Below are 27,365 nucleotides of genomic sequence, written 5' to 3'. Positions count from 1 at the left end.
CCGCAGCCCTGCATCCCTCCCCGGGCTAGAGCACCGGCCCGTAAAAGCGACTTCAAAGGGCCGGTGCCTGGTGTCTGAGCTTCCACAGCCGGCTCGGCTCCGCGGCCAGGCGGGACCCAGACATCGGAGCGGACCCTATTCTGTGGGGGTTTCAATAAGCGGGTGGGGGGGTGCAGCCTGAGAAAGTGAGGGGCGGTCCTCGGAGCCCCCAAAGTGGGAGGGTCGGGAGTCCGCGGGGCCAATCGGTGTGCGCAGAGCGCGGACACGGAGGGGGGTTCGGGGGCGGGCAGGCCGGGGGCGGGGCGCGGCGGCCAGGCGGCGGCAGTGGCGGCGGCGACTCCTCCGTGTCCCACTCCAGCTCCGGCTGTAGCTCCGGCCCGCGATGCCCCATTCGGTGACCCTGCGCGGCCCTTCACCCTGGGGCTTCCGCCTGGTGGGCGGCCGGGACTTCAGCGCGCCCCTCACCATCTCACGGGTGAGTACGACCCCCGCGGGGCAGGCAGCAGGGTGGTCCCGGGACTGAGACCTTGTCCTTGTGGTAGACCCAGGACCCAGATCCTCGACGTGTCTGAAGCTTGAAAGCAGAGGGTTGGTCTGGGTGACCTGCGTGCCGTGGAAGGGAGTTCCAGCAGAGCAGAGCAGCCCCACCCCCCTTCCCGCACAGTCTGCCCCATTTGGTGGTGAGACTCCCCAAGAGTTCACACACTAGCTTCCCGCTGACTTTCTTTAGGGGAAGTCACTGTGGGCTGAGGAAGAACCCTCAGACTTGGGCCAGGAGTCTGGACAGCTCTACAGAGGCCCAGAAACTCCTCAGATCCAATCCTGCCTAAAGTTTTGGGGCAAAGTAACTGAAAGCCGTCTTCCCCTACCAAAGGTCTGGGTGGCCCTAGAGGGTCTGCTGTCCTGAGAAGTCCACCCTCTTCCCCACTCTGAACTTCAGTTTCTCTTCTCTGACCTCAGTCACTCTAGGGGAAGTGACCAAGAGGGACTGTTGGCTTCCAGGCAAAGGGGAGATGATGAGGTGTGGTTCCCCTCCTTACAAGCCAACACAAAACCAGGGACCAGTACAGCCCTAGTCCAGGTCCTCAAGGGTCCCAGGACCATACTCTGCTCCTAGACCTGGGGTAGAAGAGGAAGAGAAAGGGGTACAGACAGCCCTGGAGAGATAGTTGGTCTGAAGATAGAGCAGGGGAGGAGCTCAGGCCCTGAGGCAGGGATTCCCCAGATTTGGAGCCAAAAAAGAGAAGAGTACCCAGGCTCTGCCCTTGGTGGCTCCCAGTCCGGAGGGAGGACAGATATGGACATCCCTTCTCCACACAGAGGCTCCTTGAGTTTTGGGGGACCCCCTTCTCCCACTCTACTGCTTCCTCTGGCCCTGAAGGCTGGGCCAAGCTTTAGAGACTTCTCAGTTCTTGGGAAGGGATAGACACCCTGTGGGTGTGGAATCGTGGAATCCTCTATCTGGGAGCCTGGGTGACAGGCAGGACCAGCTGTCCTAGGAGGCCTCCCACATCTGTCTTCACCAGCAGGTCCCTGGGGCCAAGTGAGGTCTGCCTTCAGCACATCCAGGAGACTTTCATCTCCTTGTTCCCCCTAGAGATCCCCACTCGGAGTGAGTGTGTGTGTGTGGCGGAGGGTGTGTGTGTGAGAGGGGGGAGCATCTATGTCTGCCTGGTGGACCATGCTATGTATCTGCGGAGGAGGACTCGTGAGGGTGTTAGACCAGCCAGCGGGCCAGGCACCCTGGGTGTGAGGCCGCTGACAGGCTCAGTGGCCACGGCTGACTGCTGCAGGCGGCCGAGAGCTAAGACATCTGTTGCCCACGCGGCTGCCTGTCCAACAGGGAAAGGCCTCCACACGTCAGCAGAGGCTGCCCCGGCCTTGTTTGGCACTGATGGGGGCTTGGTGGGAGGAGGTCCAGGCCCCTGGTGGACAGACAGTTTGGAAGAGAGGAATCCTCTTTATCCCCCAAAGTCATGTGGCAGTAGCTCCGACCTAAGGAGCCAGGATGACTGAGCCAGGGTTAGGGTGGGATTTGGGAGATTTACAGAGCTGGGGAGACACAGGCCACAACTTGCCTAGCAGGTACCTCAGGGGCAACAGTACAGGGACTGGTGATGTGTGGGAGTGTCCTCACTAAAGGGCTTCTAGATCCCTTCCTGTGTCCTCCCAGAGCCCCTTCGTTTCCAGAGCCCCCCTTACCCAGAGTCCAGTAGAAAGGGACAGCCTCATATAGGCAGTAGGGGGCTGATTAGTAAGCTGACTGGGAGCTTACAGTTTTGCCCAGGTAGCCTCTAGGATCCCCAAGAACAGTGTACAGGGCTTCTTCCTTATAGGCAAACAGTAATGACTACTGGCCTTTTCCAAGCATCACAGTATGCCAGGCCCCACCCTATCGAGTGTTGGTACCAGCACCTCCCAGCAACCAGCCCTTGGAATGAGGATTGCTGTATGCCCAGCCTCTTGTAGAGATATTATTTGCCATGATTGACTCTGGAAGTCCCTGTTACAATCCTTAGACTCTCGGCCTCATGTTGTAGATTGGGACACTGAGGTACAGAGAAATTAAAATACACAGAGAAGGGGGGTATGAGCTGGAATCCAGGCCTGTTTGGAGTTTGCTGTGACTGTTTGGTGAGATGATGTGACCCTCTGTGGCTCCCACCCACCACAGGCTTCTGCAGTGGGTACAGCAGGGTCTGGAATGCAGCAGGTGAGGGTCTGACTCCTACTCCAGATTTCCATCTGACCTCACTGCTCCCATCTTTCCCCTGTCTGTCTGGTTATCTTGTGCGGCACAGCTGGATGACTGACCAAATTCCACCACATCCAGCGATTTCCTTGTTTAGAATGTTCCATGGTTCCCAACCCCATGAGAAATTCCAGCGTCTCACCCCAGGGCTTATAGACCCCGCCATATCTGGTCCCTGCTGCTTCTCTTACTTGGTCCCTATCACTTTCCCTTCACTAATGATGCTACAAGTCACACCAGCTTCCCTCCTTCTCTCTTAGATAAGTCATTATAATGCTGGGTTTCCACCTGGAGCGTTATCTCCACGCTCTTCCTTTCTGCGGAGAAGCACAGTGGTTAACAGTGTAAACTTTGGTTTGGGCCCAGTCAGCCTGCGTTAGAATTCGGACTCGGCCATTTATTAATTAAACATTTCTTTGTCTTCTTTGGACCTCGGTTGCCTAGTCTAGGAAATGGGCTTGCCGTGAGAATTCGGGAGACAATGCGTGCAGAGGGCAGCTGGGAGTCATGGTTTCCTGGCTTCGCGCCCTCTTTGACCAGAACTCCCCAAGCTCAATGGAGCTGGCCACATCCCAGCCACCTCTGCTTCCAGGAACTTCCTCCACCTACAGGGACCTGAATGCACCCCTTGTGCTGGCTGAGTCATCTTGTAGCCAGCTAGCCCTGAGGAAGAAGACTCCTGTCCAGTGGAGGGACTGGGCCAAGGTGCCCCTGCTCCAACCCCCTCTCTGTTCATCTGTAGATAGCATGAGAACAGCTTTGGCCTCACCTGGTGACTGAGAGGTTACCCCTGTGCCAGATACGGCAAAGTTCTGGCACAGATCAGGTAGCCATGAAGAGCGGGGAGCCCTGACAGAATCTTGACAGGAGAATGGGACTGGATGGTGCCAAGTGGGCACCTGCCCCAAGAGGACAGGCTTGTGCAAGCGCCTGGTGCCCAAGCTCAGCAAGTGAACATTTATGGTGGACTGGTTGGCTAGGATAGCATACTTTAGAAGAGAAGTTTCTTTGAGCAAAACGGGGAGATAACGCAGTTGGTAAAGTGCTTGCCATGTAAACACAGACCTGAGTTTAATCTCCAGCCCCCACCTAAAAAAGCCAGGTGCAGGGCTGGGGAGATGATGACTCAGTAGGTAAAATGCTTGCATAAGGATCTGGGTTTGGATCCCCAGGACTCACGTAAAAGCTAGATATGGTAAAGCATGCCTGTAACCTTAGCACTGGGGTAGGTGGTGACAGGCAGATCCCAGAAGCTCACTGGCCAGATAGTCTAGCCAAAAATGGTGAACTCCAGGTTCAGTAAGAGTCCATGTTTCAAAACAACAAAGGCAGAGTGCAATAGAGGAAGACACTGATGCCAGCCTCTGGCTTCTACGCATGCACACCCAGGCGAACACACACACACACACACACACACACACACACACACACACGTATACACATGAGGGGTGGGAGGAGGAAGGGGGAGAAAGAATATTTCTTGAGACAGTCTATTTCAGGGCAAGGCAGCTTGGGCAGTGCTCACACCAAGCTTCTAGCCAAGGAACTGCCAGCACCTGGCTTTGTCCACTCTCTATTAGAAACTGGCTGAGCTGAGCCTGCCCGGGTTGCCAGGAGCTCCCAGCCCCAGCCCCACTGATAGGAACAAGGTCATTGGCAAGTCTCAAGCCACAGGGAAGTGCTGGCTGTTCATTCTAGACTGGAGTGAAGACCCCTTGTCTGTTCCCAGTCTGTTTCCAGGGTGCCCTGCCACCTCAGTCCCCCAGGATTTTTATTTAGACATCTCTGTGAGTCTTCCCCTGCCCTCATCACATGACCTTCATCAGATGACCAAAAGTGCTTGAGTCTCTTGGGTCAATAGAGGACACTAGGGATCCTGCTGGGGAAGCTGAGATGGAGTTACAACCCTAGAGTACAGGCTGGTAGCTGGAACTGGATGGCTTTGAACTTGTCTAAGGAGGTGATGTACTCACCTCCCCCTTTTAACTGTAACGATGCATCGGCAATGCAGGGGTGCAAAAATGAGGGCACAAGGAGGTACTCTCAGAGGAACTGGGCTCTGCGCTGAGGCCTAGTGGAGGAGTGGGCTAGTTAGTAGTCAGGCTTAAAGAACCAGAAGACTCCAGTGCCAGTTGGAAGGAGCAGCATTTGGGGAAGTTAAGATGTGGAGTGCTGTCTGGTGCCTTTGAGTATCCTGCAGGTGTTTAGATGGGGTAACCACAGCATGGTGGTACCCTGCAGGTGTTTAGATGGGGTAACTACAACATGGTGGTACCCTGCAGGTGTTTAGATGGGGTAACCACAGCATGGTGGTACCCTGCAGGTGTTTGTTTAGATGGGGTAACCACAGCATGGTGGTACCCTGCAGGTGTTTAGATGGGGTAACCACAGCATGGTGGTACCCTGCAGGTGTTTAGATGGGGTAACCACAGCATGGTGGAGCAGGTGAACGTTTGGTGGGCATGAGAGGTGAGATCAATAAGTAGGGTCAAGGGCTGCCTGAGTAGGGTATTGTCAGTGTAAAATGCTTAGGACATGTCCGTGCTCCGTGTGTGTCTGAGCATATGTGTCTTGTGTGTCTGAGTGTCCCTTGCATGTCTTAGTGTCCCTACACAGACTATAAAGTGGCATTCCATTTGTCCCAGGCTAGAAGAAGCCCCTCATATATCCTTACATCTAACCAGGTCTGCAGGGGCTAGAGACGGGCCTTGAAATCAGAGGCCACAAGGGGACCTCAGCCAGCCTCTTGGCTTGCCCACCCACAGGTCACACTGGCACGAGGCCACACCGGCCAGGTTCTGAGGTTGAAGGGAACCTAGTGCAGGAGGCCACGTGATAACTGTGCCAACCACGTGATTTGTCTGACCACAGGTTCATGCTGGAAGCAAAGCGGCCCTGGCTGCCCTGTGCCCGGGTGACCTGATCCAAGCCATCAACGGCGAGAGCACTGAGTTCATGACACACTTGGAAGCTCAGAACCGCATTAAAGGCTGCCATGATCACCTCACACTCTCCGTGAGCAGGTACAGGTGGGCATTAAAGGCTGCCATGACCACCTCACACTCTCCGTGAGCAGGTATAGGTGGGCATTAAAGGCTGCCATGATCACCTCACACTCTCCGTGAGCAGGTACAGGTGGGCATTAAAGGCTGCCATGACCACTTCACACTCTCCATGAGCAGGTACAGGTGGGCATTAAAGGCTGCCATGATCACCTCACACTCTCTGTGAGCAGGTACGGATGGGCAGGCTGGGCTGGAAAGGCGAGAGGACATGGTGTGGGGGGCGGTGCTGGCCAGTCTGGGAAACTGAGCCCACAAAACCTTTCTGCCTCACCTCGGAGCACCCCATCGGGGCCCAGACCTAGGGATTGGTGCTGTCATGGTGCTTGATTAGCACCAGTTAGCTCAGAGTGCTTTGTTGCCCTTGTGGCAGCAGAAATAAGATCTTGAGCTGGGTGGCACACACCTATAATCCCAGTTCTTGGAAGGTTGAGATAGGAGCAGCAGGAGTTCAGAGTTAACCTGAGCCACGGAGTGAGATCTTATCTCAAAACAAAAATCCAAAACAAAAAACACATCAGTCCTTTCTCCTCCTCCAAGGGGACAGTTGGTTGACCAGCTCATCTTCAAATCAACTTAAAAATGTAAAACCTAGTATAGGCCCACTTTACAGATGAAAGTAGCAAGGTAGAGGACACTTAAAGTCACATAACCAGTCTCCTCTCCTGTTCCTTCTCCCTCCCTCTCTCTCTCTCCTCCTCAAGTGTCTGCCAACCTTTCTGACCAATCCCACAGCTGTTCTGCCTCAACAGCTGTCTTTACCAGGCCCTATGACTCTGCTCTGGTTAAATCTGGATTTGGAACAAGCTTTCCTTCCGTGGACCATGTAACGCTGGGCAGCCCCATCATGAAGGGATGGGGGTGGGGGCCAGGTAACTGTGTCCCAAAGATGCTGCTGGGATGAAGGTTCAAGCCTCTGCCTTGCTCAGGCCCTGGCTCTTTAACCAGTTCCCATGAGCAGTTGGCTCAGTTCTAGCTGAGTAGGATCTCTCCATCCACCTTCCCTGCCTGGGCCCAGAGACACAGCTCAATTTTGCCACATTCACTGCTAACAGGGACTTTCCAGGACCCCCTGTGGATCTGTGTGGGCGAAACCATCCCCAAACCACAACACAGTTAACCCACACCAGATTGATCCGTTGGTTCAGAGCCTTTAACACGATGAGGAAGGTTATAAGGTAGCCCTTGTTTGCGCCTGGCCTGTGACCAGGTCCCTGTTGAGGTCAGGAATCTCGGACATTCCCTGAGCTCTGAGCAGCCCAGCTGCAAGTCTATGCTCCATTTGGCACACAGAGAACTCCCCAGCCTCATCTAGACCCTTCTATCTAAGGTATCCACACGAGTTCCATGAGCCTGTGTTTCCTTTCCCATACATCCCATTCCTCACTCTCTGCCAGACTGAGGCATGGCTGGTTAGGGGAAGCTTTGCCCGCAAGTAGCCTCTGAGGCCTCCCAGCTTGGCTGGGTTCCTGGGCCCTGACTCACCTCTGGCTTTGTTCTCTCGCTGAATGAGGGCAGCCCTAGTGATGGCAGAGCTGTGGGGAGGCTCAAAGGGTCCTGAGTCAGGAGATTCCCAGAGAGAATGATGTCAGGGATGGTAGCGGGGTGGAGGTCCCCCTTCCTTCCTTCCCTGGTCATTTGTTCCAATCTAGGCGTAGAGGGAGCCAAGAGGCCACTTCCCTGTTGCATTTTGGGAATTACAGTCTCAGAACGCCATGTGGCCATGGAGCTGATGAGAGCACATGGTCCATGTGACAGGGCCGTTTGCCTTCCAGCAAGTGCTTTACTTACCCCCAACCCCTGATCCCAAACTTCTTCAGTCCCACATCAGGGGCTGCCTTGTGATCTTGACACTGAGTGGTGAGGAAGTGCCAGGCTCATTCAGTCAGAGTGAAAACCCAAGGCTTTCCCTCTCTCCACACACACTAGACTTGGGGTAATTTGGCAACATGGCTACCTAGCCTAACCCTCTTTCTATTGGGCCTACCTCCAAGGCCTCTGCCCTGCTCCCCATCCAGCTCATTCCTCAGGGCTTATGCCAGGGCACAACACACATCTTCCACCCCCTTTGTAGGCTCTGCAGAGGGTCAGGCTAATGACCTGGCTACATGAGGGACTTGGCGTTCTGCTTAGAGCAGCTTCCCTGCCTCTGGGGCTCTGCTAGCTCCCCCACAAACTGAGAGGTGCAGGGAAGCCCTTGTTTCCCTCTGGACTTATCTTACATGGAGCCAAAGGCAGGCATTCAATAATCCACCTCAGATCACATCTCTTGGGCCTGTTCTATAGATCAGGATCTTCCTCATGCCAACTACACTCTGCCACAGGTAGTCTCTGTTGCCACCCCTTGGTACCTCTGCATAGCCCAACCTTTGCTTCTTGTTTTGTTTAAAGATGGGCAGCTGGCGTCACTGCAGAGCCTGAAGTAGAGCTCAATACATGACTAAGCCCTCCGTTCTTATCCTGACACCTTGGGTCATTCGCACGGCACTGGAGACTTGGTGCTCTGACCCTCAGGCCCCAGGCTTGTGCCATTCTGGGCAGATGTTTAGAAAATTATAAAGAACCAAACAAGGCCTCCCTGGTGTGTCATATCAGAGTAGGTAGAAGATGTGGTTAGACCTCTTTTAGAGGCGTCACTAGGAACCTAGCTGAGTGGCTAGAGACAAAGGCTGTGAGGAAAGGCTTGGCCTCCAGAAGATGGGGAGCAGAGTAGACAGGGGTGAGAGAGCAGAGTCAGTGTGGACACAGTATTAAATCACTGAGCTGGGTGTGGTGGCGCACACTTTTAATCCCAGCACTGGGAGACAGAGGCAGGTGGATTTCTGTAAACTCAAGGCTAACCTGGTCTATATAATGGGTACCAGGACACTCAGGGCTCCATAGAGAGACGTCTCAAAAAAAAAAAAAAAAAATCCCCGAGCCAACAAGAGAAAGGAGGCAGGACTGAGCTCTGAGAAGCCCCAGGAGGCCTCTTAGTTGAGGGACATTATTTCCTAATCAGACTTGCTATACATTGCCTGCCAACCCACGGTCCACACACCCTCCTGGCTTGCCTCTCATAGAGCTACTGAGTGGCAGGACTGGGCCCGTAGCCTTTAGGCCCGCCTGTCCTGCTTATGGCAGCTTTACGATGTTTTTCTCCCTCCTGAGTGGTGTTTGGCTTTTGGTTTCTATGGTGAAGCAGGAATTTCCTAATGGCCTGTTTCCCATCTGGGCTGGGCAGACATCAGTGATGACTCTGCCTGAGTGGGTGGAGGTAGCAGGAGGGGAGGTGCTCCCCCACAGCCTCCATTTCACCTCCCTGAGAGCCACCCAGGCCCCGGCCAGAGGCTATGGAGGTCAGAGGATGAATGGACTGGCTCCCGGCTAATCCATGTGTGAGGCCTGGCTTTGCCTTGCTGCGATTTGAACCTCCTGGAGTGGAGTTTCTGCAGGCCACAGAGAGGGAGAAGTGTCTGAGTGGCAAGCTCTTCAGGAATGAGATGGGGAAGGCATGAGGCCACTGGCAGGGAAGGGAACACACAGCCCTGCCTCAGGAGCGTGGTAGACCTGAGCTGGTGGCTCCTTGGGTCAGGAGACACCACTGTGCTGAACGGGGAAATGCTGAGACATCACCCTTCTCCCTGCTTTGAGCCCCAAGCCTAACCCCTCCTGTCCCTGACTCCCAGGCACGGGGAGGACAGATAGGCAGACATATCTCACCACCCCAATTCCTGCTGCAGGCCTGAGAACAAGAACTGGCCCAGTGCCCTTGACGACAAGGCTCAAGCACATAGGATCCACGTTGACCCTGAGTCCCAGGTATGTACAGACACTGCTGGCCTGGCCCAGCTGGCTCAGAGTGAGACCAGGGCGGAGGAGCTAGGCATGATCCAGATTTCACCCGTACCAGTGAACTTCTCACACTAATGCTCAGAGGGCCAGGACATATACTGAAGCAGAAGGCTGCTCTGGGCCATGCCTGCCTCTGCCCCATGCTCTTGAGGTGGTGAGCACCTACAGTGGGCTTGTCCTGACTCCGAGTAATCCTGTGTTCTTGGCAAGGGGGCCTGTGATGGACTGGGGCTGGGCTAGGCCTTGGCTCAGGGTTTCCACACACTGAGCTAAGGTTTACTCCCATACCCAGAGATGCCAGATCAAAAAGAAGTCAACAGGCTTGGGGAGAGAGAGGGGTGGGGAGGTGGCAGCCTAGAGCAGTAGGTGAGCTTAGGCTATGGCCACTCCTGACTTGTGCCAGCCTTATGTACTCTGTCTGAAGCTGAAGAGTTCTCATTTTGTGTCACCTGGAAGTGGCAGCTGTTGCCCTGTGCTCGGGAGGGAGGGAACCCGGATGCTAGTCTCTCATGAGAGGGGTAGCCAAGTGCACCAGACTCAGATACCTAGAGCTTGCTCCATAGCTGGACCAGGTGGATCCTGGGCTAATCTGTGGTGTAGCTTGAATCGAGAGCACTCAACATGAGAGGCCTGCTTTTGCCTGTGTTCTTCATACGGAAGGAAAAGGACCGGGCCAGAGAGAAGAGGTTTCAACCAGAAGTCAGACAGGGCTCCCCAGAGGAAGGCTATCCAAGCCCAGACCTTAGGACCTAGGCAGAAGGGTGTGGGAAGAGGAAATTACCCAGCAAGCACTCGCAAGCCCAGGGGTGAGTGTGCCGTGGGTCAGAGAGCAGAGCAGAGAGAGGGTAGGCATGGAGGAGGCACAGCTACCCAGAGGCTCTTAGGTCCTTTGTCCCGGACTTCAGCTCCTCCTGGAAAACATCTGGATCTTAGAAGCATTCTTTGCTCTATCTGAGGTCCTACAGGCAGGGAGGAGAGGACAGATTTGGCAGAAAACAGCCAGGCAACAAGGAACAGAAGATGGGCAGTTGCTGTGAGAAGCCCAGCTCTTCTCAGGGCACCCGTGCTGAGTGGTTGGGAGCGGAGGAAATCACCAGAGACCAAGGCCGGGACCAGGGGCTGCTCCTCTTTGGGGCTGGAAGGCTGGGGTGCAGAATGGCTCCCCTACAGGCTTGGGAGGCTGGGGCTGCAGAGTGGCCTCCCTATGGGGTCAGGTGGCCAGGGCTGCAGAGCAGCATCTCCTGCCCCCATGCTTTTCCTCAGGGTTTCCTTCGAAGGCCACTCACTGTGCCTTGCAGTGGCGGCCCTTACTGTAAGGAGAGTGATTTTCCACAAACAACAGAGTGCTCCCCAGCTGCTGCCCCCCCTTTTGTACTTAAAAGGTCGTGGGCTCTGTGGGGTGGTGACAAAAACACCCTACCCACCCCCGGCAGGGCTGTGTCCCCAGGAGTACAGACACAAGACTCATTGTCCCCACTCTGCTCCAACCCTCTGAGTGTGGGGGTGGGGCCGGCTAGAACCGGCAGAGAGGGAGGCAACCACACTTAGCCCTAGGCCAACACAGGGCACCCCTGGCGTGCATCCCCTAGTGGAATGGGGCAAGTAACTGCAGCCTTAGGACCACATTCTCTGCAAGGCCACAGGAGACCCTCTTTTCTCAAGGCTCGCGTGGGCCACCCAGGGTGAAAGAAACAGAGCACTAAGGAAAGCTTGGGTGTTGGGGGGGTGGGGGTGGGGCCTTGAACACTGGGAGCTGAGACTCAGCCTTGAAGAGAGCCACCTGTCCCTCTGGCTGCAGTGTTGACCTCCATTCATGGTGAGTGTCCTATGTCTAGCCACCCTCTCACTGACATTCTTCTGAGACTTCACCAAGCACACCAGTACCAGGCTGTAGCTCAGAGCGGGGAGCGTCAGGTGTGTGGGAGGGACACTGATGGCCGAAGAGAGGAAACAGAAGAAAGGGCGTGCAGGAACTCCCATGACAGCCACCCAGCCTGACACCATGCTCGCACTTGGTGTAACCAATCACCCCACTTCATCCTGAGTACTGCATCCCGAGGAGCCATGATACCGAGACCATCACATTGTCCAGGTTAGGGGAAGAAACAGGATCAGAGAGGTGACTAACATACACCAGGGGGTGACAGAGCTGCCACTCACACACACACCGAGGTCACCGCTGAGTTCAGACCTAGAGAAATTGCTGCATGGGTGGCCATGGGAGGGGCCATAGTTCACTGATGACCCTGCAGTCAGCTCCCACACCCTGCTGGGTGGGGGGCAGGCAGGGGCGGTGAGTGAGGGACCTCCATCCTCCCAGCCTCTGCTTCCTGACTCCCATTCCCCATTTTCCACTGAAGTCTCATGCAGAGCTCAGCCCCACCTCCTCCCCAGTTATACCCCTACCGACCACAACCCATCTGGTCCCCATTAGAGGCCTGTCTGTCCTGCCTGCCTGTCTACCCTGCAGACACATGTGTGAGAGTGCTCAGGTTTCTGGGGACCAGGGGTCCTGCTGCTGCTGCTGCTGCTGCCACAGCAGCATCGATGGGGCTCTACTTGGCCAGCAGGCCTCTTGCCTTTGTTGAGATTTGAGGGGGAAAGAGGTGCCCTACCCAGCTGATCAGGGGTAATCAAGGCAGAGCCTGGCAAGCTAGACTGTTCCAGTGCTGGGAACTGCCTGAGCCCCAGCTGGTCTCTTTCCTGTTAGGAAACTTTCCCTTTCCTTTTCCCCCAGGCTCCCTGTCCATACTACAGAGCAGAAAGGCCTACATATATCACCCCCCAGACTGGGACACACTCATGGCCTGAACGTGAGCTTAATGCCATAAATGAGGCTACTTCACCTGCCAGCCCAGGCTTAGCCACACGGCCTTCCCCAGGATGACTAGCATACGTAAATAAAGATGTATGTCAGGAGATTGGCTGGTGTGTGTGTATTGTCCTTACCCGTGCATGTGTCTTTAAATGCCCTCGTGAGAGGATGTGTGCCCTTGTTCATATTGCTGTGGGCAGGCTGTGTGCCTGTGGGCTGAGGTCAGCAGCACCACTTTGGACTCTGTGTGGACACAGGCACCCAGACCCTGTTCAGACCCACACCCCAAAGCCCCTACCCTGTCCTTACAGGCCGAGGGGCAAACTCAGGCCACTCTTCATCCAGTTCTTTCAACTGTAGACACTAGGCTGCATCTACTCCTTGTCTGCTGCTCCCCAGGAAAGCTACAAGAGTGGCGAGCAGGAATGGGATGCAGGCCCACAGAAGCTGACCTCAGGGCAGCACACTTGCATCTCAGACTTCCCTCTAAAGGGCCTTCGAGAGAGCTCTTAGGGCCCTTTCCAACTATAGGATAAGAGTTCCTTTTTGTATTTCCAGCCACGGACCCCTTTGCTGCTTGGGTATAAAAGAAATGTCAGAACAGAGGTAGCTAACCAACACAGAGGCCTGGCATAGCAGGGTGGAGGAAAGTCCATGTCAACAGGAACAGCCAGAGGTCAGAGGGCTCCTAGTGCTCTTACCATGGCCTAGAGATGTCAACGCAGTGGTCCACAGTGGACATAGAGGCCTGGCATAGCAGGGTGGAGGAGGGGAGTCACCGGGAGTGGTCAAAGGTCAGAGGGCCTCCTAGTGCCTCAGGTCTCACTCTTACAGGATGGCAGTCCAGCGACCAGCAGGCGGTCCTCAGTCTCTGGGATTGGGCTGGAAGACAACAGATCAGGCCTGGGATCTCCATACGGTCAGTCACCTCGCCTTCCGGTCCCTCACAATGGCAGCAGCAATGAGGTCACCCTGCCAGCCCAGATGAGTGCTCTGCATGTGTCTCCACCTCCCAGGTAGGACAGAGGCCAGGCCTTTGAAGTCACACCCAGGCCCATCCTAATCCATCAGATCTCAACCATTTTCATCCTGGGCCCTAAGGCTTGATCCTGGCGCCTCACGTAGTTACAGTCTGACTTAAAAGGCTGTCAGAACCAAGACTGGAAGTACCACTCTAGCCTTCCATCTCTCTCCTGCCCAGTGCTGACACAGCCAGGGTTCTCCCTCGGAACCGAGACTGCAGGGTGGACCTGGGTTCAGAGGTCTACAAGATGTTGAGGGAACCAGCAGAGCCAGCGGCCTCGGAACCCAAGCAGTCCGGATCCTTCCGCTACTTGCAAGGCATGCTAGAGGCTGGCAAAGCTGGTAAGGCTCCCAACACCTCATCTCACCTGCCTCCCCTCTCCCCGCAGGACCCCAGCTTACCCTCCACACCTCCAACCCCAACTGATCCACACCTTCCAGCCATCTGCCCCTCTTCGGGTCCTGTCTGTGCCTTCACCTTCTGATTTCCACTGGACCACCGTGTGGCTCTCCCTTACCTCATACCGACCAAGTGCTCCCCCTCTAGGCTTCTGACCAGGGCCCAGAAGCAACATCCTGCAGAAGTGGGGTTCTTATCTCACCTGCCCCATTCATACCACCTGCACTCTGGATTTCAGGGGAGCGGCCTGGGTCTGGTGGTCCCAGGAACCTCAAGCCAGCAGCCAGCAAGCTGGGTGCTCCACTGAGTGGCCTGCAGGGGCTACCAGAGTGCACGCGCTGTGGCCACGGGATTGTGTGAGTACCCACCCTGCCTACCAGCACTGCCAGAACTCCACCGTTCTCCAGGGTCCTGGTGGAGGTTTGTCCTAGAATATGCCAGTCACCTGTCCCTCTCTCCCCCACACCAGGGGAACCATCGTCAAGGCAAGGGACAAGCTCTACCATCCCGAGTGCTTCATGTGTAGCGACTGTGGCCTGAATCTCAAGCAGCGTGGATACTTCTTCCTAGATGAACGGCTGTACTGTGAGAACCATGCTAAGGCACGAGTCAAGCCACCAGAGGGATATGATGTGGTGGCCGTGTACCCCAATGCCAAGGTGGAACTCGTCTGAGCTGGGAAATCCTGCCTCGCCTGCTTCATTTAGTGTCCCCTCATGGCCCGTGTAAATATATGTCCTCCTGACCTCTCTAATAAAGTCCTTCTGCTTGCCCTGGAACCAGCTGGTGTCTGGCCTGCCAACCTCCAGTACAGGCCAAGGCTCCACTGTCCTGTAAGATCAGTTCAGGTGCCAGGCCTGTCCTACACACTAGGTTCTGTGGTGAGCCAGACAGGTTTCAGGTTGGATGGCAGACTAAGTCATAAGAGATAGCTCCATTAATACGGAGGTCTGGTGCTGCGGTGTAACAAGGAGTTTGGCCTGGGTGAGGTCAGGAAAGATGATAGCTGAGAACCAAGAGATGAGGGAGGCAAGTGTTCTCCACAGAGTCAGGAACTATTCAAAGATAAGCATGGACCATGAAGGTTTTGGTATGCCTGTTGTCAGCACGAGTGGTTAGAGTTGGCCCCTAGCAACCTCCATGGGTGGTACCCACTTCCTGATTCTCTCTCTTCCCAGGTTCTTCCATCCTTTCTGTCCACACAAACTCATCACCACCACCATTTCCCCTCATCTTTCTTCATCCTCCCACTAGGGGGCATGCTTGATTCTTCCATGGTGAGACAAAAGGCCGAGTTTTAGAAAGAACACTTGTCCGGGAAAAGAAGAATGCATTTTTTCTCTAAGATGCTTGGTCCAGCATCAATAGAAATTCTATACTCCTCGGATTCCACCCCCCCCCCCGCCCAGTTCACTCAAAGTGGTCTGCCTTGTACCTTTTGGTTACATAAGCCTATTCAGACTCCCACTTTTTAAAAATAGGAAAGTGACAGAGTTGATGAGTGACTGTCGATAGCTGTGTTTTGTACGGTCTGGAGAATGATCTACCATAGCCATATTTTTGGTTTTGAATGAGTGAGTCCATTAAACATACAGTAATGTAAAGTCAAAGAATAAATGGCAGATGGGTGGATGGTTAGAAGCAAAACAGAACCAACAGCACTCAAAACACCCAGCAAGAATTGACGGAGGAGGGGGGAGCCCCTTTAAGGCAGTCAGCCGGAGTTTCTGATAGAGTTCCCTTGGGTGAGACTTCCAAATGCAAGGACAAACAGTGACAGGTAGAGATGACGTCATCAAAGGGACAACCACAGCATCCAGCAGAAACTGACTGGGGAAGCTGAGGCCGCAACTGAAGTTTCCCAGTGAACATTCTGTAGCTGATCTTCAGCCCCTCGCATGCATGCACTTTCCTATCGTGGGGTAGACGGTAGTTACGGTCGGTAGTTACGGTAGCTACGCCTGTGGAGATGCGCTTCCACCTGTTCTCGGAGGCGCTGTCTTCTCACTCCTGGGCGGTTGTGCTGCTCTTACCTCCCTGTCAGAGCTAGAGGGAAAGTCCATCCACAGAAAGGGGGCCCTAGAAGGCACTTGGAGGGGGCTGGAGAAACGCCTCAGCAGTTAAGAGCGTTGGCTACTCTTCCAGAGAACCTGGACTCAACTCATGGCAGCTCACAACTGTCTGAAACTCAAGTTCCAGTGGATCCGACTCTCTCACACAGACACACACGCAGCCCAAACACCAATGCACAGAAGAAGGCACTTGGAGAGAAACATGCTTGGAATGGTGGAGAGGAGAGCGACCCTGATTCCAGAGTTGGCTTCTCGATGAACCCCAACCGCACACAATTTACCAATTGTTGTGCATTCCAAGCCCACAGCTGTCCTGGATCCTAAACCAGTGGGCTAACCTCTCTGCTTGCTTTGAGTGAGAAGCTCCCATGGTCGTTTGTTTAGTGAGCCCAGCTAATGTCCATTTGTGGTGCGTATTCTGTGCTACCACAGGCAACAGGAGGCTGTTGCCAGTTCACATTTTAACCATCTGCGAGCAACAGGAACCTCTTCCTCACTCTCTCCGACACTGTTTTCACACATTGTACATGGTAAATAAAGTGCGTGTCCAGGGCTGAAGTAACAGCTGGGAACACAGTGTCCCTCCCCTCTTTCCCGAAGAGTACTTCTCATAGAAATTACCCGAAACTTTTGCCCATGTACTCCAGGTTTATTTTACTTCTTATTGATAATTGATAGGAATTTTCCATACCCCACTGTGTGTGTGTGTGTGTAATATATCATTTTTTCCTTGTGTGTACACAGGTGGGTGGAATCTAGATGCTGATGTTGGGTGTCTTCCTCTATTGCTTTCCAATCTAATTTCTGAGACAGGGTCTCCAACCGGTTCAGTGAGATCAAGTTTCAGGTCACCTCCGGGCTCCTCCTGCCTCAGCCTCCCCAGCACGGGGCCCCTGGGCGAGCTTCCCCAGCACGGGGGCCCCTGGGCGAGCTTCCCCAGTACTGGGACCCTAGGCGAGCCTCCCCAGCACGGGGACCCTGGGCGAGCTTCCCCAGCACGGGGACCCTGGGCGAGCTTCCCCAGCACGGGGACCCTGGGTGAGCTTCCCTAATATTGGGATTATAGGTGTGTGCCACCACACAGAGCATTTTACATGAGTGCTGGGGTTCAGGTCCCCTTCACCAAATGAATCATCGCTCCAACCCCCTAGTGTCCTCTCATGAGAAGTCTTGCAGCTAGCTATCCCTCTGATCTATTTGCTGTTCCTGTGACATCATGTGGCTTTAATTATGACTGTGTAAGAGTTTAACAGTTAATCTTTTCCACCTCATTCTTCCTGTACAAACATGTCAGAGGTATTCTTGTTCATGTCCAGTAGTCAGTGACCAGGTGTGTTGTGCCCTGGAAAAAAACAAACATCTCTGAACCATGACTGGAGAGCTCCCTGGATCTAGAGAGAGAGCTGGCATAGAGGTATTTCCTCCAGAGACTCCCTTCCCACCCCACCCCACCCCACCCCAGATAGTCAGTAGTTCTATCCCCATGGCCTGCACCACATTCCTTTCACTCTTGTGCCTCCGGCACTACCGGCTTTCTCCTTGAGCCCAGCCTAGAGCTGCCTCTGTCCTGCCGAGACTCCAGAGGGTGTGGGAACTCTGGGGTCAGCATCTACTCTTGCACTTACATGTGTGCTTTTACATTCATATGCACACACACACAGGTGCACACACACACATACACCCACATCCACAACCCACCACACACCTTTTCTCTGCTTCCTTTGTCCTCGCTTCCATTCCTACACGCTTTCAGTGGGAAGTAGGGCCTGGAGAACAGCTGCCCAACTCCTGCATGCCCAACCTCAGGTCATGCATTCAATCAAATAGTGGACAAGAACCTCCTATGTGCCAGGCATATTAGGAAAACATTTTGAACCAACAGAACACAGACCGAAACTGGAGCTGGACGTGTAGCTCCATTGGTAGGGTGCTTGCCTAGCATGTACAAAGTCCCGGGTTCAGTTACCAGCATTGCATGAAATGGGAGTGGTGGTGTATACCTGTAATCCCAGGACTGGGGAGGCAGTGGTAAAAGACTCAGAAGTTCAAGGCCACCCTTGACTATGTCCCAAGTTCTAGGCCAACCTGGGCTATGTGAGATCCTTTTTCACACACACAAGAGCACACACTATAATCAGCAGTGTGGAGGAAGTGAGGATGTTGAATGAAAATTTATATAATTAGCTTTATACGAGGGGTCTAGAAAGCCCTCACAGAGCAGGTGACATGAGCAGGGACCTGAGGGGGGTGATGAGCACCTGTTGGCTAGCAGGCAAAAGGAGCAGAAAAAGCAAAGGTCTTCAATGGGGCAGAGGGAGAAGCTGTACTCCTGAGTTCTAAGAGCAGTGGGAGGTGTCTGGAGAGGTGTGAGGGAGGGGGTGAATAGCAGATGAGTCAGGGCGATGTGGGGGTGGATAGGATACCTGTGTCCATCTCGTAGACCTTGGCAAGGATTTTGGCTTGGACCCTGAGACAGGAAGCCAGAGAGCTGGCATAATCTGGACTTAGGGTTTAACCAGGATGGCTCTGGCTGCAGTGGGGAGACTCTTCTGTAAGGGGCAAAGGTAGAAGCAGGAAGCATGACTGCCTCCATCCCTGACTAATTCCTAACTAGGCCGCTGAAGCTGCGCTTGTCGAAGTCCTCTCCATGTCCTTCCTGCCCAGGCTTTGTGACAGCCCGGTCTCCCTGTCTGCAGGCCCGTCCTCAGTCATTTCCCCATGTAAGAGGAAGGGGACGTTTGAAAGAGACAGTGCTGTGTTACTTCTCTCTGTTAAATCTTTCACGGCTCCCCATCGCTCACAGACAAAGCCTAAAACCCCAACCCCTGCTCACAAAGCTGGGTGAGGTCAGCCCTCCTACCCCCTGCTCACACCCCTAGAACTCCAGTGATGCCAATCTGTGCCCAGCATCAAGCCCCACTACAGCCTCTCCCATGCTTCCTTGATCTTGGGAATTTGAAGCACAACCTTGCCTTCTGCTTCTCTGAATGACAGAAGAGCTTCCTTACCCCTCCCCTGACCCCCTGAGAACCGAAGGACCAGGGCAGGGAGGGCCCAGATACTTCTGTGTGATAGCATCCTGCAAGCAAGGACCCTGCCAGGCTGGCCTTCACAAGACCTGCTGTGTAGTCAAGGCTGACCTTGAACTCCCGATCCTCCCGAGTCCAGTGCTGGGGTCGCAGTCATGTACCACGACACCCAGCTCCCTCCAACTTACTTCACGGAAGCAGAGCCTGTAAACGTGTTGGAGGGTAGTCAAGAGGTGTCTGTATTAAGTGAGGACTGTCCTGTGTCCTATTGCCACTGTGGAGAGCTGTGTCTGGATCTCCAACAAAACTAGACCCCATCCGCACTGGTGTCTGAGCTGGACCCATTTGAGGCTGTAAGGCTGAGGCCTCCATGGTTCCTACAGGGACCAGGATTGTCCTCAGCCACATACATTCAAAAACCCCACTAGCCAGGTCTGCGTATGTCTGTCTCCCCAGGCACTCAGAGACGGACGCTCGGAGGGACTCAGTCCAAGCTCCAGCTTCTTTAGGACAGAAGCAGCAGTGGAGGGACAGACCCTCTGCTGCTTTCTGGGCTGTGTCTCACCTGTAGGCACATGGGAAGCCAGCGCCCAGCCACAGACCCAGAGGAAGGAACTATACTGAATGATAACTATATAATGAGGCTGATGTGTCCCAGGCCTTCATGCCAGCCCTGTTTAAATGCTCTTATCCGTCTTTATTCCCTGCATCAACCTGAAAGGAAGCGCGATGATCCCTGTCTTGTGGATGAGCTCAGAATTGCTGATGGCCTTGCCAGGTCCCACACTCCCTAGCTAATCTCAGCAGCCAGGAAAACCAGGGTGGTTGCGCACGGTTCTTCCCTGAAGATCGCTGCTTGCTCCACCAACAGCCTGGTGGCTGACCACGCTGCTTCATGATCTGTCTCTGATTGGCAAGATCCCCAGAACAGCCCAGAGCACAGGCTCGCGAGCTCACTCAACACAGACCTGGACCCCCAACCTACCTGGAATACACAACAGTGGAAGCTAGGCCTGAATCAAAGTGAACGTTTGTAGCAGTCAGAATTCAGTTGCCATGACAAAACACTGGAGACAGGAACATAAGAGTAGGAAAGGTTTCTTTTGGTTCATAGTTTCCATCCATGGTTGGTTGGCTCTACTGTGCTGGGCCTGTGGCAGCATCATAGATCACAGATGAATGATGCAGGATGTCTGTTCACCTTATGATGTCCAGGAAAAAAGAAAACAGAGAAACGGGGTCCTCAAATCCCCTTCAAATTATGTGCCCAATGACATAACTTCCTTCTGCTAGGCCCACCTCCTAAAGGTTTCACAATCTCCTAGTACAGCCGAGGCTGGAGACCAAGACTTTAAGATGTAAATCTTCAGGGGATAGTCAAGATCCAAGCTATAGCACCCCATTAGTGAGGACAAGGCTGGTGCCCACAGCATCTGATCAGCATCTCTGAAATGAATGAGCCCACTTGATGAGCTGGGCTCTCAGGGCCAGGTCATGATACCCACTAAAATGGCCTCTCCTAGCTCCCCAGTGGTCACTGGAGCTGCTGAGAGACAGCTTGGCATTGCCCACTTCCAGGCTCATAGGTTCTGATTGCCAGAACCTGCTACATCTCCCATGGAGAGATTTCTGTTCGGGGACGATCTCAGCCCTGGCTCTCATACAATATTAGAGGCTGGACGGGCACAGTTCATCAACAGGCAGAGTGCCAGTGGCTAAGTGAGGCAGGTGTACACACACACACACACACACACACACACACACACACACACACACCATGCTAATGCTCTTTTAAAGCATTCTTTCTAAAATCTTTTTTGGAAATAAGTCTCTGAGGATGTGTTTTGTGCTTCACTGATGCCCTCCTCTAAGCAGGGAAGTTGTTACACAACCAGTATTGAGATGACACTAGGAAAGATGACCGCAGCCAGGCGGTGGTGGCGCACACCTTTAATCCCAGCACTCGGGAGGCAGAGCCAGGTGGATCTCTGTGAGTTCAAGACCAGCCTGGTCTACAGAATGAGCTCCAGGACAGGCACCAAAACTACACAGAGAAACTCTGTCTCAAAAAACGAGAGAGAGAGAGAGAGAGAGAAAGAGAGAGAGAGAGAGAGAGAGAGAGAGAGAGAGAGAGAGAGAGAGGATTGCCAAGGTGTCTCACAAGAGTAGCTGACCACTGGCTACTGCTTGACATCATGTGCTGTGTGAGTTTTGCCTGTCCACCATTTTTGTTGCAAACTAAGTACTTTTTTATTATTTTTATTTTATATAATTGGTGTTTTGCCTGCATGTATGTCTGTATGAGGGTGTTGGATCCCCTGGAACTGAAGTTATAAACAGTTGTGAGCTACCATGTGGGTACCGGGAATTGAACCCAGGTCCTCTTGAAGAGCAGCCAGTGCTCTTAACCTCTGAGCCATCTCTCCAGACCCAGTTTTATGTTTTTAAAAAAAGATTTATTTATTATTTTCATGTACCTGCATGTATGTGTGTGCACCATGTGTGTGCCTGGTGCCCATGGAGATCAGAAGAGGGCATCAGATCCCCTGGAACTGAAGTTCTGGATGGCCATGAACCAGGCTGGAAACCAAACCTGGGTCTTCTGCAAAAGCAGCAAGTGCTCTTAACTACTTAGCTACTGTAGCTGAAAGTTTTCCTATGTCCTGCCTGGCCCACGGTCAGGACAAATCTCTCTCACCTGCCAATCCAACAAATAAACACACAGAGGCTTATATCAATTAAAACTGCTTGGCCATTAGCTCAGGCTAACTACTGACTAGCTCTTACACTTAAACTCAGCCCGTTTTCTGTCTATATGTCACCACATTTTCCATGGCTTTACCTGTATGCCGTTACATGCTGCTCCCTGGACGGCGGGCTGGTATCTCCTGATTCAGCCTTCCTCTTCCCAGAATTCTCCTTATCTGCTTATCCCACCTATACTTCCTGCCTGGCCACTGGCTAATTAGTGTTTTATTAAACCAGTGCACAGAAGCATTATCCCACAGCAAGTTATCTCATCAGTCTTGCTTTTTTTTTTTTTTTAAGACAGAATCTTGGGCTGGAAAGATGGCTCAGCGCAGTGGTTAAGAGCACTGGCTGCTCTTCCAAAGAATCCAGGTTTGATTCCCAGCACCCACACAGCGGTTCACAATTGTCTGTAGTTCCAGGGGATTCAGTGCCTTCTTCTGGCCTTTGTGAGCACTCACATGGTAGCAGACATACATGCAGGTAGAACACACATACACATAAGATGATAATTTTTAATATTTTTTAAAAAAGGGATCTCAGGGTTGGGGATTTAGCTCAGTGGTAGAGCATTTGCCTAGCAAGTGCGAGGTCCTGGGTTCCATCCTCATCTCTGAGGAAAAAAAAAGGATCTCGTTACTTAGCCCAGGCTGGCCTGGAATTCATTATATAGCCTGGGATTATAGGAATGTGTCACCATGCCAGGCTCCTCCATCTTCCCTTCTTTGAGCATGCTTGGAAATGTCCCTGTCCCCCAGTGCTTCCCCTATGAATATATGCAGGCTCCCTGAATAGAATGCTGGCAACCCCCAGAGCTCAGGAGGGTATCCCTGGGGAGTTAACTTCTGCCTACCACAGGTGATAAACCCTCCCATGGTTGACTCCTGACCATGCTTACTCTACTTCAGAGTCAACAGAGTGTGAACAAATTGGCAGCCCAGATGTGACATTACCTCTTCAAGGCTCATAGACTCGTTTTCCTGTTCCCAACTAAAGAGGTCATGAGCAAAGGGGGCTTCTCCAAGAGGAGCCCTTCTACACTGCTGAAAATGAGTCCCAAGCCAGGGAGGGCGACATGGGGCCCTGCTCAGTGCTCCTACATGGCCATCATGTTCCTCCATGAATTTGGTGGCTTCTCAGAGTATTCACTCAGGTGTGTCCTCAAGCCAGAAAGTGACACCTGAGTCACATAGCAGCATCTTGATGGAGGAATAGAGAAGAGGCAGAGTGGTCAGAACAGCACTCTGAGCCTGCCTCTCCACTGGGACACTGGGACACTGGACTGCCTGCAGGCTTGTGCCTATGGTTCAGGAGAGTAAAAGGTGTCCCAGTCCTGATTAGAGGCCAATCAGGGAACTCTGAATATAGAAAGCCTCAGGAGAGGTCGGACACAATGAAGAAAGATTTTTCTTTGTTCTAGCAAACCTTCTGAGCCAAGGTTGGACTATTCAGGAAGTATTTCTATCTGTTAAAGGAGGATCCACGGGAAGTGTGAGGTTTGTGGATTCTATTTCTTGGTTTTATGGTATATATTTTTCAAGAAAAATACACACAGATGTATTGTATTAGTGGCTTTTTGCCACGGACTGGCCCATCGGGGGTACCACGACCATAGGGGGACCAGAGCTTGGGTAGTCAGGAAGGCAAGGATTCGGCGAATGACAGACAGACAACACACTCAGAAGTGGTTTGAATCGGCTGCCATTTTACTTCTGCAAATCAGTAGTTTATATACAGAAAAGAAAACTATCAAGTCATACAAGGAACAACAACAGCTTGGCAATAATTCAATTACATCATCTTTAAAAAAACAGCAAGCACACAATTATTAATCGGCGCTAGACATATTCTTTCACCCACAAGAACTTTATGACCCAAAGAGCAGTCTGTGTTTTTTAAACTTAGTACAGTTTCTAGACTTGTGAAGGCTTCTTTGCAGTTGCAGCTGTGTCCTTCATCTTTATCTCAGCTGCTCGCTAGTTTATTATTCATTTTTACTTTTCTAGTTCTCATGACCCACTTAGTCAATTTGGATGCTGCAGATCCTCCCTAAGTCTTTCTTTAGTTCTTTACCATATATCTCTTTTAATATAAAACCTTTTTACCTGCTGGAATATGGACTCTTGTACTTTTACGCCTGTAAGGGGAAGGGGTTCTGCTATAGTCCTTAAGTTTTTCATGCTGAACTTCCTCAATGGAGGGGCCCACCATCTGCCTTCTATGAGATAACGTCTTTTGTCATAAATCACTTTAGTTGGGATTCCTAAAGGATTCCTAGTGGGTGAGTGTTCATTCCCTAGAAGTGCCTGAACCTTTATACTTTCTATTATCTAGCAGCTTGAGGTCTTTAAGGAATAGCTCAATCTGCTATATCTAATTAAGGTCCATGTCCACCTTCCCCTTTCCTCCATAGTTCACAACCCAAGCATTCATTAATTTTGGCTATGTTTTATAGATTAATTAGAACATTATCAGAAAAGCAGTTATACAGAACCCATAGCCCAGAGAGCTCATGATCTGTGAAGCACATCTCCTTCAAGAAGGAGGCATAACACAGGCACTCTGCCAGGGACCTCCAGGGAGCTTAGTCCCATGGGACACGTATCTACCATCGCTATTATTGACATAATTGTTCATGTCACATGGATGACACTGGAGTTGGTGTGGCAGCTTTTCTATTGCTGTGAAAAAAAAAATACCATGACCAAAGCAACTTAGAAGATAGTGTTTAATTGGGCTTATGGTTTTGGAGGGTCAGAGTTCATGTTAGTGGAGTAAAGGCACAGTGGCAGGAACAGCTGAGAACTCCCATCTCAAAACTCAGGCAGGAGGCAGAGGGTGTGCTAGGCATGGTGGGTGACTTTTGAAGCCTCAAAGACCCATTCCATGACACAGCTCTTCCAAGAAAGCCACACCTCCTAATCCTTCCCAAACAGTTCCACCAACTGAGGACCAAGTGTTCAAGCATATGAGCCTTTTGGGGCCATTCTCATTCAAACCACTATACATATTTTTTTTAAAAGAAAAGCCCAATTATGAGTATGTAATTTCATAGTTCTAAAATATTAATGAAAATGTTGTAGCTATGCAAAGAATTGTGGCATTTGTACACTCTCTCTCTCTCTCTCTCTCTCTCTCTCTCTCTCTCTCTCTCTCTCTGTGTGTGTGTGTGTGTGTGTGTGTATGTGTGTGTGATTTCTTCTGTCAGTTTCTCTTTTTGTCCATTAAATAGCTGAGATGGGCAGCAGGTATCCACCCAGAGGGGAGTCCACTAGGGTGGGTTCCATTGTTGGCTACGCTACTAAAAATAGATGTTCAGGACTGAAGGTTTGAAAATAGGTTTTCAAATGATAGTACTATCTTGCAAATAAAATTATTGTTCAATAAAAAAGGGGTGAAATTTTTTATGTGTATTTATGGTCTCATATCAAAATAAACATCTTCAACAGAAATGAAAATTAAGCAAAATGAAGGACAAACCTTTGATTAAAAAGGGAAACACCCTCCCAGTGTTTGAAGGCCCTCTTGAGTATAACTCACTCTACCTCCGTGGGTCAGGAGAGATGTGACCTCCACTGTTCGTTGGGTGTCTGCTGAGTAAAGGATCAGCCTCTGCCTCTGCCACCCCAGGCTCTTTCCTCTCTTTTACCAAAGGCATCTCCCAGAGAAGCTGTACCAAGATTCTCCCCTAAACCTATGGAACCCCTCTTCCTGACAACATCACTAACTATAGGACCAATTCCAAGGCAAGAAAGGGAATATTTACCCATCGCCAAGTTCCATCCGGATCACGACCCATCATTTAGGGAAGCCAAGGCAATAACTCAAGCAGGACAGGAACTAAATAAAGCAGGACCATGGAGGAACACTGCTTACTAGCTTGCTCCCCATGGTGTGCTCAGTCTGCTTTCTTATATGACCCAGGACCACCTGCCCAGGGGTGGCACTGATCACAGCAGTCTGGACCTTCACACATCAATCTTAATGCACCACACACACACACACACACACACACACACACACACACACACATACACACATAAGCTTGCAAACCAATCTGATGGAGGCATTTTCTCAACTGAAGCTCCCTCTTCCCTGATGACTCTAGCTTGTGTCAAGTCAACAATAAATAAATAAATAGATAGATAGATAGATAGATAGATAGATAGATAGATAGATAGATACATAGATAGATACATAGATACATAGATACATAGATAGATAACAATCAACACAAGAGGGGGATGAACCAAACCAGAGGCAGCTCACCATCTTCCCCAGGAGTCATGCCACGGAGTTCATGGTGTTGCTCCATGAAACACCACTAGACCCTGAAGCTTACCTCTGAAAATGTCTTAACTCAATTACATGATGCCTCAGGACAAGGGTGAGCAGCACAAACTATCAGCAGAGAAGTTACCTTGGAACAAGCTAACAGCTAAATACTCCTTGAAATACAAAACCACACCTGACAGTGGTGGTGCACGACTTTAATCCTGGCACTCAGGAGGCAAAGGCAGGCAGATCTCTGTGAGTTCGAGGCCAGCCTGGTCTACATAGGGAGTTCCAGGACAGCCAGGGCTGTTACACAGGGAAACCCTGTCTCAACAAAAAGCAAAACAAAACAAACAAAACAAACTAACCAAACAAACAAACAAAAAACTGGTTGCTCTTGCAGAAGACCAGGTTCTGTTCCCAGCACCCACACGGCAGCTCGGAACATCTGCAACTCCAGTTCTAGAGAGTCCGATGCCCTTCTTCTGGTCATCATGGGCACCAGACATGCACATGGTGCACATACATGCATGCAAGCGAAACATTCACACAAAAAAATAGAAGTAAATAAATCTTTAAAGTAAGGCTCAACATGCTTCGTCAGGTTTCCAATACTATTTCCATCTTACTGGTTAAGAAACCAGGGATGGGAAGATATAGGGTCTGTGGGTGATAAATGAAATTATATAAAATGTTCATCCTATTTTTTCTAATCTCTGCTTTATTGGCAGATCTTCCTGGGGTTAAGTACAACACTGTCCTGGATTTAAGGGGCTCCTGTGTCCCACAGGACTCCTGAGTTATTTGCCTTCAAGTGGGAGGATCTGGGACACTACAGGACTGCATTCCCGAAGGAATCAAATTCTCCCTATAAAGAACACATCATACTCTCTCTGATCGAGCTCAGGGAGCACGGAGGAGAGGGCAGAAAGGTTGTAAGAGCCAGATGTTGAAGGAGGACAGGTGCAAAACAGTGTCTTCTGGAAATGAAAAGATCGCTGCACTCACGCACTGTGGTTGCCTCAGGACTGGATCAAGTCAGTTGACAGTCCAGCACTGATGGAGGTGGAGCTCACAAAGCCCTCCTCCTAGGTGGGGAGCTACTGGCATTCGATGGCTCCTGGGGGCAGAGGTGAGTTTTCTTCAGGGATGTGGCTGCTGGTAGGCTACCTAGGCTTCCAATGGATGGCTCTATATCCAGGAGCACAGGGAGAGCACTACCTGGACTCAGTGAATTGTTAAAAAGATAAAAGGAAGACATAATGTTGGGGGGAATATGGTGAGGGGTCTGGGAAGAATTGGAAGAGGATAGGGGAGTGGATATGGTTAAAACACACTGTATAAATATATGAAAT

General features: G+C 51.8%; 1 protein-coding gene across 2 annotated transcripts; it reads left to right on the top strand.

Moving 5' to 3' along the window:
- The first annotated feature begins 330 nt into the window (after positions 1 to 330).
- Pdlim4 (PDZ and LIM domain 4) lies at positions 331 to 14,665 on the top strand. 2 transcript variants are annotated; one of them, XM_059270557.1, is made up of 7 exons: positions 331 to 475; positions 5,624 to 5,775; positions 9,537 to 9,615; positions 13,298 to 13,479; positions 13,665 to 13,828; positions 14,125 to 14,242; positions 14,356 to 14,665. In XM_059270557.1, exons 1-7 carry the CDS (start codon positions 383 to 385, stop codon positions 14,558 to 14,560), a joined length of 993 nt encoding a protein of 330 aa, XP_059126540.1. In that variant the 5' UTR covers positions 331 to 382; the 3' UTR covers positions 14,561 to 14,665. The 2 variants fall into 2 exon arrangements, with proteins under 2 accessions (XP_059126540.1, XP_059126541.1); XM_059270558.1 differs by lacking the exon at positions 14,125 to 14,242 and having other exon boundaries at positions 14,356 to 14,546.
- The last annotated feature ends 12,700 nt before the right edge of the window (positions 14,666 to 27,365 follow it).

This window comes from Peromyscus eremicus, chromosome 8a, assembly GCF_949786415.1.
Source record: "Peromyscus eremicus chromosome 8a, PerEre_H2_v1, whole genome shotgun sequence".
In the NCBI taxonomy this organism is placed as follows: Eukaryota; Metazoa; Chordata; class Mammalia; order Rodentia; family Cricetidae; genus Peromyscus; species Peromyscus eremicus.
The sequence above is the reverse complement of the archived record's forward strand: the minus strand, read 5'-3'. Positions and strand labels throughout refer to the sequence as shown.

Excerpts from the sequence above, each read along its gene's own strand:
- Pdlim4 (XM_059270557.1), top strand. The coding sequence starts at position 383 with ATGCCCCATTCGGTGACCCTGCGCGGCCCTTCACCCTGGGGCTTCCGC. Across the intron at positions 9,616-13,297 it reads ACGTTGACCCTGAGTCCCAG|GATGGCAGTCCAGCGACCAG; the intron begins GTATGTACAGAC and ends TCACTCTTACAG. Across the intron at positions 14,243-14,355 it reads CGCTGTGGCCACGGGATTGT|GGGAACCATCGTCAAGGCAA; the intron begins GTGAGTACCCAC and ends CCCCCACACCAG.